Source organism: Acanthochromis polyacanthus, chromosome 1 (genome assembly GCF_021347895.1).
Source record: "Acanthochromis polyacanthus isolate Apoly-LR-REF ecotype Palm Island chromosome 1, KAUST_Apoly_ChrSc, whole genome shotgun sequence".
Lineage (NCBI taxonomy): Eukaryota > Metazoa > Chordata > Actinopteri > Pomacentridae > Acanthochromis > Acanthochromis polyacanthus.
In genome coordinates, this window is record NC_067113.1 from 29652923 (window position 1) to 29667493 (window position 14571).

The window sequence follows — 14571 nt, forward strand, 5'->3', positions numbered from 1 at the left end:
CTGCACTCCCTACTCTGAGAAAAAGGGAAGGGAAGGGGAGGAAGGAGTAGAGAAGGGGGAGGTGAGGAAAGAAGGGAAGGGAAGAGAGGGAGAAGGAAAAAGGGGAAGGGAAGGAGAGAAAAGGAAAAAGGAGGGAAGAAAAAGGGAAGGAAGGGGAAAGAAAAAGAGCAAGATAGACAAATAAACAAAGACGTCTCTAAAAGGCTATCTGGCCTCATTGGCACCAAGTTGGTGGCACCTGTTTTAGAATTCATTGAGGATTGGGGGGTGAGGGAACAAAGGAGCATGTCTGTCCTGTGTGTGTGTGTGTGTGTGGGTATGTGTGTTTATGTGTAAATGTGTGCACTTACGTGTGTCATTGTAAATTGTGTTTATATATGTATGCGTTTATGGACCCCCTTGAAAACGAGATGCTACATCTCAAGGGGCATTCCGTTAATAAACTTCAAAAATGTGATGTATAGTTCATATCAGTGCTGCAAAATCCTGTTTTAGTTGAACACCTGCAGGAATTCCTTCAGCTTGCACGTTTGCACATACACACGAGGCGTTTATGTCTATATACAGTCCCCCCCTGTTTTAGGAGTATATGTGTGTTTGCATATGTTCAATGTCTCTTATTGTTATTTGTATTGTATTGTATTGAGTGTTTTTTATGTTTTTTGTTGGGGACTACGGATTAAATTTAGCATTTAGCTAATTCCGGCATATTTCCATTACATCATGTATGTACTGTCCATTAATATGCACTGTCCCGACTAAATGAACCAGAAAAGTAAAGCTTTGGCACAAATGTTCACTGAAGTCAAGAAGGAAATGATTTGTTTAGAGGTCACAATATACATTTCTGGTCATAATTCAAGAATTCTTTGGCTTAAATTATGACAGAATTTCACACAAATGTGTAATAAAAGTGATGACATTTTACATCCAAAAGGTCAACTTTACTGGTAGATTATAATGTTCTGCAAAACACCGTAACTCAGGAACAGATTGTAGCAGTTGTGAATATTTTTTCACATTTCTTCAGATGCTGATTTGATGATGATTTTGGACTTTACTGTGATCAGACATGAATGTGAACTGATTGGCAGAGACAAACCGCAAAGTGTAAGGTGGTGATTCTGGTTCTTCATGTCAGTAAATAACATAAAAAGTCAGAAAACAACAACGAATTGAAAATAGTGTCAAGTGTGTTTATCCAGAACTAAGTATTGCTTATTCTTCTGTGCCATAGAGCTCAGTTTTCCCCTCAAAACTGTTAAAAACACATAAATGTACAGGGTTGTTGCACTAAATGACATGTTCTTATATTACCACGAACACACACGACCGTCCTGCTGTTGTAAACACTCACTGGGGCACCAAATGTGTAATCTGTGGCTAAAAATAGCCCCAACAAATGTCCTGTATCAGCTGCTGAAAGCCACAGAGTCCAGCTCATTTGTGAAGTTACTTAGCCTTTTGGAAAAGGAAACTAAATACTGTATTTGTGACGTGTTTTTTTAAAAAGAAGATTTAAGAAAGAGTTTTGTTGGCAATAAGAAAAATGTGGGGTAACATGATCTTTATTCTTTACAATCGGCTGTAGATCACTGTAATAACAATCATTCATCCAATTTAAACACTTTTTACCATCTCTCTAAGCTCCAGTAAGGCTGCTGTGTACCTGAAAACAACCTCTGACCTTTCTGTAAAGGCTACTTTTCCCCATATTTCTGTTTTATTTATCGACTCTCGTCTCCTCACTCTGTTTCTTGCAGTACGACAGACTGAGGAAGCTTCATGCAGAGCTTGAGGAAAAACTGGAGGCGTCAGAGATCCAGAATAAGCAGCAGTCTGCAGAGTACAGGACGCTTCTGCAACAGAAAGATGTACGCACAGTTACACACTTACATCACACATAGCTGTAAAGAGAGAAAAGGTAGAAACATGAATTGCTATTACTTCAGATTTTGCTATAAAAGTGAAGCATGCAAAGGATTTCAGGTGTGTGAACATACATGAATACCTTCATATACATGCTGCAGCAGCTCGGTCTTTTTGGAACAGATTGTGGACGTGATGCTCATGATAACTGGATATTTTTGTGTGTTCCCAGGTGGAGATCAGTCACCTTAAAGCTCGGCAGAGTGGACTCCAGGAAGAAGTCCAGAAGCTGCAGCAGTCGGCCCAGTCGGCCTCCGTCGGCCCGGCGCTGCTGCCCGTCACCACCTCCTCCTCCACCACTACCTCCTCTTCTGCTTCCGCCTTCTTGTCGCGTCCCTCAGGGTCTCACCAGGGCTTCCACGGCGACGAAGTCGACCTCAGCGACGTCCTCTGGTCGCAGCAGGAGATCAACAGGCTGTCGACCGAAGTGATGCGTCTGGAGGCAGAAGTGGCTCACTGGAGGCGAATGTCTCAGGTGAAATATGGGAGGATTTATCAATGACAGATGGTTTACAGGATGTTAACTCTGAACATTAAAGAACACTGTCCAGTTCATTATTCCAATATTGTGTATCACAGACTTCCTTTTCTGGCATAGTCAGACGTGTCTCCACAGAGCTGCAGAATGGTCTGGCAGCACCTTGTTATCATTCTGCTGTATGGGTAAAACACACACTGGATTGTTTGCATTTATTTCAACCAATCACAGTTGTCTTGCATGTGTGCAGTAACACTGTTACTGCAAAGTCGTGATGTGGGAGCCTTTTTTTTTGTGTGAAAAGCAGAGAGGCAATTCAGGAAAAGAACTAAATCTGCCAAATCTTTGTCAAAACATGTCATTTTTAGCCGACAGGTTGGTACTCGAAGTGTTCTTGATGTGGTTTTCTGTAGCAAAGTGGGCTTGAAAATGTAGAGATGTGGAGAGCAAAGAGGGATGAGAGCACCGTGTAATGACATTTTACATTCACTGAGCTAGACTACTCTTCCATATGTACTTTGTCCTCCATATATAATCATTTTTCTTCGATTTAGTAGATTTGCATGAAGGTTACAGCTTGCCTGGAAAATCCAGACTGACTTTATTTATGTATTAATATAAATACAAATAAAGGCAGTCTGGGATTGTGATGATAGGAGACGATTTCAAAAAGGAGGGGCTAACGAATGCAGCTTGAACGAGAAAGAACCAATCAGCGTAACACGGATGTGACGCACAAACAAATCGACCTTGAAGTCCATGTAGTCCAAACAACAATGGCATGCAGCCGAGAAAGCGTCGCGGTGAATGATGACTGGCGTTTTTGTCACAAAAATCTGCGAATACACGGGGTACTCTCAAGTACAACACTTATTTTTGAAAAGGCTAACAAAAGAGTCCTTCCGAACGATTAGCGGTGTTAGGAATAACTTTAAATCGGAGCCAAACCAAGTCGGTGCGTATGTGTAAAAGTTGCTTAAATGTACTCACATGTTTGGAACGGGATTTTCCTCTGTACAAACAATGGCAAGAAGCCGAAAGTAACGAGCCATCCACTGCCTCCTCATCGTCGGAAACGTCAAGTGAAAAGAGGCAACGACTAACGCCATCCAAAAAGCCAAGAGACCACAAAAAGATTCGCTTTGGCCCCCCTCCTCCTCCTCCTCCGGCATCATCTTCGAGGCGCTGAAGATGACGCAGCATTTACTCCCGCCTCCCGTGCTATGATTGGTCGTACCAAACTGTACCGGGATTGAAACGCGATTCAATTCGCCCAATGCCAAACTGACTCTCCTGTATCTCCTAACATGGAGATAGGAGATTCAGTTTGGATTTTCCAAGCTAGGTTACAGCATGTCAGTCACCACATTCCGTAGACTGTCATTAGAGAATATTTCAGATGCACATTCAAGTGTTAGATCAGGCTTTTTCCAGTTACTCCAATGTTTGGTTCACTCAGATTATAGGCAGTTTGGTTTTGTTTGTCCAGGTTTTAAGACACAGTCGTCTGTGAGATTTTTGCCATCTCTCTGGTCCAGTAGGGTGGGTAAAATGTTGTGTGGTGCTCACGTGAATGCAAATATTGAACATATTGAAGTATTTTTGCAGCAATATGACACTTTCATTTACAGACAACTGCACAGAAATCATCCCTTTAAACAAACGGTTCTCCTGAAAGGTTTTATTCAGGATCAGTCTAATGAGATGTTTCTGATTAAACTGAAGGACAAAAATTTAAATCAAGGCACTGATCTTAAATCTCTTGTGGTGGAGGCAGGAATGTCACTGATGGATGTTTTCCAATTTAGCCACTTACAGCAAACTATCTGTTTGACTAGATAAGACTGAGAACATGTGGTTTTTGTTTTCAGGTTGGCCCCTTTTACTCTTTCTCTCTCACATCTTTCTGAAAACAAGCTTCAGTTTGAAATATATGTTGAGCCAGAGCTGTAAAGTTGTCATATTATTAAATGTATTGAGTTTATGCTGTTGTTGCAGGCATCAACAGCAGCAGGGTCAGGTAACAGCGACCAGGGTGAGATTCTCAAACTGCAACGGACCATAAAGGTAACAGTTTCTTCTTGTTTCCAGTATCCATTGTAGTAGAGCATAAATGCTACTCAGACAGTACAGACACTGACTGCAAGCTTCGATGCTGCCGTTTTTGTTTTTTTTAACAGGAGCTAAGAGACGAGATGAGTCGTGAGGTGGACGAACATCAGCACGAACTGGCAGCTCTGCAGGACGCCCAGCGGCAGAAGATGGCCGACGTCTCGCGGCGACACCGAGAGGAGCTGGCAGAGTACGAGGAGAGGATAGAGGAGCTGGAGGAGCAGATCCAGAGCGGTGAGCTTACCTTTGGTGTTTATTCTTGAAACTTTAGACAAAAAGAAAACACATGGAAAGGAGAGAAATTCATGGATTTGAGCAAGAAATCATGACTTAAATGCCAAATATTCAGCTGTAATCAAGCATCTCGGTACCACACAAATTAAATTCCTCTCTAAATTTATTTCTCCAGGTGGGGGTCCAGCCAGTCCCTCATCAGACGCCTTCAAACTGCCCGAGCTCCAGAAAGCCATCCGGTCCCTGCAGGAAGCAGCAGAGCAGCGTGAGAAGCAGCTGTCCGAGCTCACCGCCAGCCTGGAGGAGGCTCAGAGGAAACAGGTCTCGCTGCAGCTGGAGAAGGATGACGCCCAGGAAGAGAACGCCGGGCTGCTGCAGAACTACACCAGGCTGCAGGCGTCGGTGGCCGAGCTCCAGACACGAGTGCAGGAGCAGGAGGGGAAAGCTCTGCAGAAAGCCCAGCTAGAACAGGAGATCCAAATGTTGAGAAGCAACCTGACAGGTAGAGCTTGACATGTGCTGAGTACAGATACTCTAAACTGATGTGTTTCCTATTTATAGAACAGAATAGAATTGAATGTCTTTGTAATTGTACATGTACAAGAAAATTCTGTGCTAACCTGTTCAAGTGCAAACAGTAAAGTGCGTCAGTCAGAGGTGTATGAATGAATAAATGCTTCCAAGCTGATTATTTTAAAAGAGATGGGAAGGTTTAAAATGCATAAGAAAAAGGAAAAAAAACAACACACCTCACATATAAGACAATTGATGTCATATATTTAAAATTTTGGCAGTGTTAAATTATGGCTTCTGAGTAATATATATTTACATATGTATACTTTGTATGTACCGTAAAACGGGGCTATAAGGCACAGCGGGGTAATAAGGGACATTTTTCCTGAAAATGTTTTAAATGTAATTCTGCGGTTTTTATGTTGAGCAGGATGCGGTTTTGTGTTGTTTTTATCAATTATCCAGGAATTCTTAAAGAAATCTAGGTAAAAACCGCAGAATTACATTTAAAACATTTTCCGGAAAAATGTCCCTTATTACCCCGCTGTCCCTTATAGCCCCGTTTTACGGTGACATATTATTTTGTCTTTTTCATTTTCAATAACCTCATAATATTTGCATAGTGTAGAAACCCAATATTGTCATTTTTTTCCCCCTGCTTTAAGTCATGATTTGTCTACATACTAACTAAAATTTCCACTTTCTAGGTGCAGAAAAAGAAATCGAGAGACTGAAAAGCCTGCCTGAGGCGAGTATGAACATAAACAGCATCCACTTCATCATACTATATGTAGTTTTGGTTTGAAGTTCTGAGTTTTGTAATATTTGCCTCCAGTCTAATGTTTCTTTTGACTTTCATTTCAGGCAGAACCAAAGGAGGAAGTGGAGCATGCAGACATCTTAGAGCTGAACACGATTATTGGGACGCTGAGACAAGAGAAGGAGGTCCTAGAACAAGAAAAGGTTTGTTTTTTGGCTGCAAAAATAACATTTTGTTGAATTACCAGCTGTCCTTAGAATGTGTAATGGCGTTATTGATGCAATTAGTGTCTTATGTTGTGTACTTTTTTTTAAAAATAAGTGTTTGATTCAACACTTTTTTCTTTGTCCTTGTAGTTTTTAAGTGGATTTTTAGTGTTAAGTTGGAGGTAAGACAAGAAAAGATAAATTCTCACCAGAGTAGCAAAAAAAATGTCAAATGAAATATTGATTTTTACGCATCAGAGAACAAGACAAAGCTCTTTTATTGATTGGTTCAACAACTGAGGTGTATTTGATCGCATAAAAAACAAGTCCTGAGGTGTCAATCCTGTTTTTTGTGCATGTTTTTCACAGCTTAATCTGCACGAGAGACTAAAAGTAGCAGAAGAACAAATAATCAGCAGTACTGAAGCTGGTGCAGCGGAGTCAGTGGAGGATCTGAAAGTGGAGCTGGAGAGGAGAGAAAAGGTCCTGAGAGCCGCTGAGGAGGAACGAGACAACCTGCTGTCTGAGCTGGAGGAGCTGGACCAGCAGAACCAGGAGGCAACGCAGGTCTGCTCTTCATTTATTGTTTCGCTCGTTTCTTTCATCTCAGCATCTTGTATTGCACAGTAGAATGCACACATCGGTCTGACAAGCATACGGTCACATTTCTCCTCATGTTAAACACAGAAAAGCACACAAGGCTTCTGTGAATGTTTCTAAAAGGCAGGCTGTGCACTTTTTACAAGAAGAAGTGGTGCTAATTACAGATTGAACAGTGCAGTGGGTTCCTAGAGAGTTTAGAACTTCCCACTGTGTTTTAGTACAAATATAAGGACAGCAGTGATGACTACAATCACAACTCTTCAATGATAAGTCACTTATTTGCTGTACAGTCAACGCAACCACAAATTTTAGGCTGCACACAAACGTCAACAGAGGAGTCCGTGTGGGCCGTCATAGTTTTATGCCGATGGTAAAGTTTACATAATGCAGAAAGCATGAATGGGCCTTTTTAGAAAAATCAGAAGCCAAATAGTTTTCTCTTTGGAGCCATTAAGAACTGGACACTACTCCACTTTCAGGGCACAAGGCTTCAGAATAACTTTTCATTTTTTTGGTCTCGCCTCCCACCTGGTCTCAGGGAAAACACGTCATCTGCTTATCGATAAACACCACATTTACAGATGTTCCCTAAACGCCCCACATTGAAAGCTGCAGTTTTTTCGGGCAGGTATGCGTTCTAATTTTTTCTAATTAATCCTCAGATTTGTCCCAGATTGAACCGAGTGATTTACTTTTTCTCCATGTGGTCTTTTCAATTAGTGGAAAAAAACAGCACATGTAGGTGCGCTTCGTATTTCACGAGAAGACCACATTAAGTGTAAATCCTGCAGTAGATGGTGTTCATGTAAGGGTCTGAAGCTGAAATGTTCATTTAATTTTGAGGCCCTACTTCTGCAGTAGCCACTGTACAGCCATGGCCATAAGTTTGGACATAACGCTTGTGAATCTTAGAAAATACCTCAAAATTGTCACTTACAGTACACAACTCCTGAGAACTATGTTAAGTTTCATATTTAAAAAAACATCAAAAGAGTTTGGTGTCATTTTGTTATTCTTACCAAATTTGGTTGTGAAAGTGCTGCATTTTTTGTTATTTTCTTCTAATATTATGTTTTGGGAACAAAGTTGTTCCAATTGTTGGAATTTATTGATAATATTATATCCCTTGTTGATTTGGTGACTAATTAAACTGGTGCTGTCAAAAAATATTAGCTATGTTCTGTAATAGACATCAAAACAGACATAGTAAGTCATGCTGTCTCCAAACTTATGGCCATGGCTGTAAGTGAATGAATTGCTTTATCCTTCATCGATTCAATATCTTCCTGCCTCCACCTGCCCTCTGATCATCAGGTGTGTCTGTGTCGGACCTCTCTCTGTCCGCCTCCTCTTCCCTCATTTTCTTTTTAAATAATCAACAGATCATCTTATCTTTTAAGTTGTTTTTTTTTACTTTTGTGTAGCATGGGTCAACCTCCAACCCATGACCGCTGCATCAGGAACTATATCTCCTCCTTATGAGTCACCTGCTCCGCCTACTGAGCTACAGGGGCACCCATCACTTTTATCTTTTTAACACACAACAACTCAACAGTTTGTTTCATGCACCAAGCTGGGACAGACTGACAGAGCCACCAGAGTTATAAAAGCACTCACCTGAAAGTTGAATTATCACACTCTCAAAGTTCACAAATGTGAACATTTTGGATGCAGTCTGGAGCCCTGCTGCTTGACGTCCTGCTTCATTACTTGTCATATCGTTGGTGTTATGTGCTGTAATTGTTACATGCATGTTTAAGGAGATGGACAATCGCCTTCCATTTGGATTTTTTAGAACCCAATGTCATCTCTCACATTGCTGTATTATTTATTTAGATATTTAAATGCTCAAAGATACACAACCTTCGTGACTTTTCTCTCAACACATTGCACTGAGCAACAACTGTAAACATTTAAATGCAAAGCATAAACATAAAGGTATGGATGAAAAAGGGGACATTTGTTAAAACAGTGAGGGAAATGTTCATTTTTTTGTATTTTGTCTTTTTTGTTTTCTCCAGCATATGATCTCGGTGAAGGAGCAGCTCTCTGGACAGCTGAAAGAAGCCGATGCGGAGCTGAAAAGAATGACTGCAGAGCTCAGCACAGTTAAGGACCAGAAAAAGTCGCTGGAGCAAGAGCTGGAGAACCAAAAAGAGAAAATGAGCCAGAGTGCATTCACCCTCAATGACCTGCACATGGGCAAACAGCAGCTGGAGCAGACGGTCAAGGAGCTGAAGGGCAAACTGGGAAATGCACAGGAGCAGAGCCGAGACGCTCGAAAAGAAGTCGGAGAGCTGAAGAAGATCCTGCAGGAGAAGGAGGAGCAGTTATCTGCTACTAAAGCAAAGTTGAATCTGGGCCAGGAGAAGGTACCGGAGGCACAGGGAGCTAAAGAGGAGCGTGAAGTGAAAGAGAAGGAGTTATCAGACCTCAGGAGAGAACTAGATCAGATGAAGAGCTCTCAAGAGAAGGTGATGTCTGAGGACTATGAGTTGAAGATGGAGAACAGGAGGTTGAAGGAAGACAGTGAGCAGACTCTGGGTAAAGCAGAGGAACTAACCAAGCAGCTGAAGGAAAGCCAAGCTGTTCTAAACAGGACTGTAAGAGAGAAAGACACTAGAATTGAAGCATTAAAACTTGAGAAAAGCCAGCTTGAAGGCGAATTGACTCAGGCGGAGAGGACACTAGCAGAGCAGGTGAAACAGTACCAGCAGACCATCGAGGAGCTGACTCGAGCTCGATCCATGGACGCCTCGGCTTTACAGACTGAGCACGAACGCGCCATCAGACTAAACCAGGACAAAGACATGGAGATATCTCAGCTGAAGAGAGACATGGAGCAGCTGGCGTCCGACCACAGAGACACCAACGAGATGCTTTCGATCACAGTCGCGGGGCAGAAGCAGCTGACGGATCTGCTGCAGGAGAAAGACGCCTTCATGGAGACGGTAAAACAAAACGCTGCAGACTTACAGGCGGAGATGGAGAACAGTATTTCAGTCATGACCAAGGAGGCTGAAAGTCTCAAACAGGCACTGGAGGAAAAGGACAAACAGCTTGGAGGCATGAAGGAGGAGAACAGCCACCTGAAAGAGGAGATTGATCGGCTGAGGGATCAGCAGAGCAGACCTCAGCCTCTGGCTGAGCCCAGGACTCTGGACATCATCACCGAGCTGGAGACGGAGATCACCCAGCTGAAATCTTCCAGGAATGGTCTGGATGAGGAGGTCCAGGCTGTGAGGAGAAGCTTGGAGGAGCAGCAGGCGTCTCTGCTTCTGTCTCAGCAGACTCTGCAGGCTCAGCAGAGCGAGCTGGAACAGGCCCACGCTCGCCACCAGCAGACCACGCTCAACTACGACAGACTCATCCACGCCAGAGACGAGGAGATAACTCACCTCCAGCAGACGGTGGATCAGCTCAGTGAGAGTCGGGGGCGGGCGAACTCCCCACCCGTCCAGGGAGACGTCATCCTGCAGGAGGACAAGACCCAGTCTCTAAATCAGGAGAACGGCAACGAGAAGCACGACCTGTCTAAAGTCGAAATAGAAAAACTGGTGAAGGGCATCAAGGAGAAAGAGACGGAGATCAGCCAACTGAACGAGAAGAATCTGTCGTTGACCAGACAGCTGGATCAGTTGGTGGTTTCTCGCGATGAAGTGGGCAAACTGTCCCAGGTGATCCTGCAGAAGGATCTGGAAATCCAGGCGCTTCATGCCAGAGTGTCGATGGGTGGGGGACACAACCAGGACATCATGTTCTTACAACAGCAGCTGCAGGCGTTCGCTGTGGAGAGAGAGCAGGTCCTGGCCGTGCTCAACGAGAAGACCAGAGAGAACAGCCAGCTCCGTTCCGACTATCACCGCCTCATGGATATCATGGCGGGGAAGGAGGCGGCGCTGTTGAAGCTACAGCAGGAGAACCAGCGGCTCTCCAACATGAGCGACCCCTCAGGAAGCCAAGAGATGTTCAAGGAGACCATCCAGAATCTGTCTCGAATTATCCGGGAGAAGGACATAGAGATCGACGCGCTGACGCAGAAGTGCCAGACCCTGGTGACGGTGCTGCAGTCCTCAGGAGGAGAGTCCGGCGCCGGTTCTGGAGGCGTCAGCAGCAACCAGTTTGAGGAGCTGCTGTCGGAGAGGGACACGCTGAAGCAGCAGGTGAAGAAGATGGAGGAGTGGAAGCAGCAGGTGATCACGACGGTTAAAAACATGCAGCACGAGTCGGCTCAGCTGCAGGAGGAGCTGATCAAACTGCAGAGTCAGGTGTCAGCTGACAGCGACTGCAGCTCCAAGCTCTCGGTGGACTACACTCGGCTGATCCAGAGCTACGAGCAGAAGGAGAGGAGGCTGGGAAGTCTGAGTCTGGAGCTCGCTCAGGTCCAGCAGACCATCACCCAGCTCAGCTCCACTAAGGACGTCCTGCTGGGGAAGCTGGACAGCGTCGCACAGACTCCTGAAGTCGCTCAGTCTAGTGCAGCCTCCCTCACAGCTGAAGCTCCGACCCAACAGACGGCTTCACCTGTCAACGGCGACAAACTGCAGGAGGAACTTACACGACTACGAGCGCAGTTGGCCGAGAGGGAAAACACCATCAGGACGCTTCAAGAGAACAACCACCGACTCTCCAACTCGGCGTCCGCTTCCGAGACCGAGCAGAGAAGTCAGGCCGAGGAGACCCGGCAGGTCAGAGAGAGACTGGATGCTTTGCAGAGGTCGGTGAGGGAGAAAGACTTGCTCATCAAAACCAAAGGAGACCAGCTAATTCAAGTGAGCGAGTCGCTACGCAACCGAGAGAACGACAACGAGGTGCTGAAGCAGGCCGTGACCAACCTGAAGGAGCGAGCGCTTATCCTGGAAATGGACGTGAAGAAGCTGAAGGAGGAGAACGAGCTGGTGGCTGCACGTTCTAGAGAGAAGGAGTCTGAGTTCAGAGCGCTGCAGGAAACCAACATGCAGGTTTCCCTCCTGCTCAGAGAGAAAGAGTTTGAACTGAGCACTATGAGCGAGAAGGCTGCAACCGTGGAGAAGATGCTGAAGGACAAAGAGCAGGTCAGTCATCTATTTATTTCTCTTCACTTTTTCTTGACATTTATTTGGAAACAGTGTTTTCTCTTTATTATTTATTCTTCAAATGTTTGTACTTCGGACTGACTGTTGGTTTTGTGCTTCAGGGTAAATCAGGTGAGTTGAATCAGCTCCTGAATGAACTGAAGTCCATGCAGGAGAAAGCTGTGTTGTTCCAGCAGGAGAGGGATCAGGTGATGATGGCGCTCAAGCAGAAGCAAATGGAGACCACAGCAGTCCAGACTGAGGTAGGAGGATAATATTCACACAGTACATTTTTAATTGTAGCTCTCAAAGTTTTGCACCTGCTATTTGCAAGACAAATTCAACTAAAGATATGAAAAGATGAGTATATGAAAGTGCATTGCTGTACTTGTAGTTCTTTCTCTTTCTCGTGCTGTATTGGTTTTTACAAAGTAAAATTACATTATTTTTGTATATTAAAGAGCCCATAGTTGTGCTTTTGGGGAGGTTTTCCTGTGCTAAATGTGTTTCTTTTGCATGTAAAAGATCTGCAGGAATATGTAATATGACAACAAATAATGTGATTATTGAATATTAAGGCATGCAGGTGTTCATATAGGCAAACATTTTCTGGAATACCCAAAAAACAGAATTGTGAAAATGTGTGTGAGCTAGAATATGGGCCCTTTAAATGTGTTAAATAATTATAGTAGTGCATTTTTATTGTACAAATCAAAATCTACACACTGTTGCCTTGATTTAGTTGTCAAAAAATATTAAATTGTGTTTAATCAACAAATTTCCATCCAATGGCAACAATAAAAAGCTTGATATTGTCCAGATTTCTCTTGGAAAAATATGGGGAAATTATTTCCGGTTTCACATTTTCTGAAAGACCAGATCATAGTATTTTACTATTTGTTTCACAGCCAGCTTTGACCTGCTACATCATGTTTTTAAACCATCATAATGTCAAAAAAATGACATTATTATTGTCCCCAAAACTGTATCCTGCTACGAATGCATTCAATTCTGGAGAAAATATGAAATTGCTAAGAATTTATTAAGCTGAATTTTAATAGATGCACACAGTTAACAGCTTTTCTGTTGTTTCCAGCTGCAACATGTGAGGGATAAAGAACAGCGGCTCAACTTGGAGCTGGAAAGGCTCCGTAATCACCTGTTGGAGATTGAAGACTCGTACACTAGAGAGGCTCTAGCCGCAGAGGACAGAGAGACGGATCTGCGCAGGAAGGTGGCGCTGCTGGACGAGAGACTGGCCACATCCTCCAGTGCCGTGGAGAACGCCAGGTTAGCTTCAGCTAAAACAAAATGTTATCACCAGAGACGTCGCTACATTTTATCACCTCATTTTAGGTCTTTAAAATACTGTAGTCACACTAGATGACTACATGAAAAGCTGGCATGATCACACACTCATCCCCAGACTAAACAGTTCTGTCATCTACTCTCTATCTTAGGTCATATTATTTTCAGTTTGTCTGCTCCTCCATCGTTAATATCACAACATTGAAATCCACTGTTACACTGTTAACATGCAGCTGTAAATCCTGCTTAAAAAAACTGGGGATGCAGGCAAGTCCTGAATTATGTTCTATCTGATCATTTCAAAATTGCAGCCCTCCTTTCCCTTCTCTGTCCATATGTGCTTCTTACATACACACAATGCTAATTTAGTGGCATAACTCAGTACATTAACCCTTTAAGCTTCAGTGTACCGCCGGCGGTACACCTACTAATTTGCATAGGAATTTCAAGAATGTCCGACGGCCGCAAACGCGCTTATACAAACACTATACGCCGATGGAAAGCTTAGATTCTCATGAATCTGCCGGTATAAACCACTTTCAGATGCGATTACCACAGCGGGTGAGAAAAACACATTTGTCCGACAAAAACAAATATTCATCCATCCGTTCTCTATACACGGCTTCAAAGCACACAGCGCAACTCACATTTCCGGGTTCATTATTATACACAAAAAAAAAGATTCCACAAAAAACGGTCATAATCCAACCTTTTACATCAGATGACACAAGCCAGGAAACTATTTTGTCCAAAACATGTCCTGAAGTCGGTATAAAATCCCCGAATCGGTTCTTTTCAAGGAAATGCACCTCGCGATGCCCGTCCAATATTCCCCGTATTTTTCGTAATTTTTTTTATTTAAAAATAGAATATTAGCGATTTTTTTGTACTGAAAACGGCTGGAATTGACTGAAGCTTAAAGGGTTAACCAGTAAAATATGGCTCATACTCATTCATTTTAGTCATCCTGATTATGATTTTGATGCCAAAGATATCATGTATATGTGGGCCTATGAATCCATTTGAGATTGCAGCAGCCTGCAAGCACAAACTTCTCCCAACTCTGAAGCCCCCCCGATATTGACACATTTTATTTGGTGTGTCAAAATCTCCCTTTGATAAGTCTGTTTTCCATTTTTCTGGGGTTGCTTTAGAGTGTAAACAGCTAGAATAGCAACTTTTCCTGCAAGATTTCCCTCCATTAAACCTGGCTTTCTTCTGTTTGAAGGAATGTCTTTGCATCTGCATTTGTAAATAAGACAATTTTACCACTCTCTGTCTTTGAAAACATCTGATTTGCCAAAGTCTCCCATCACAGATGAGATTTTCTCAAACTTGAAAACGAAGCAAAGATGAGGTGCAGACGTCTAGTTG

The 14571-nt window shown here is 43.3% G+C and overlaps 1 protein-coding gene across 1 annotated transcript in view; it reads left to right on the forward strand.

Annotated features, from left to right (window-relative positions):
• trip11 (thyroid hormone receptor interactor 11) overlaps positions 1-14571 on the forward strand; it is a 32860-nt gene that overhangs the window by 4779 nt on the left and 13510 nt on the right. The window contains exons 3-13 of the mRNA XM_051957266.1: positions 1764-1874; positions 2102-2404; positions 4406-4474; positions 4588-4753; positions 4929-5255; positions 5974-6018; positions 6135-6229; positions 6602-6799; positions 8857-11889; positions 12012-12152; positions 12986-13179. Coding sequence (XP_051813226.1) covers positions 1764-1874; positions 2102-2404; positions 4406-4474; positions 4588-4753; positions 4929-5255; positions 5974-6018; positions 6135-6229; positions 6602-6799; positions 8857-11889; positions 12012-12152; positions 12986-13179 — 4682 coding nt within the window. The remainder of the gene's footprint in view (positions 1-1763; positions 1875-2101; positions 2405-4405; positions 4475-4587; positions 4754-4928; positions 5256-5973; positions 6019-6134; positions 6230-6601; positions 6800-8856; positions 11890-12011; positions 12153-12985; positions 13180-14571) is intronic.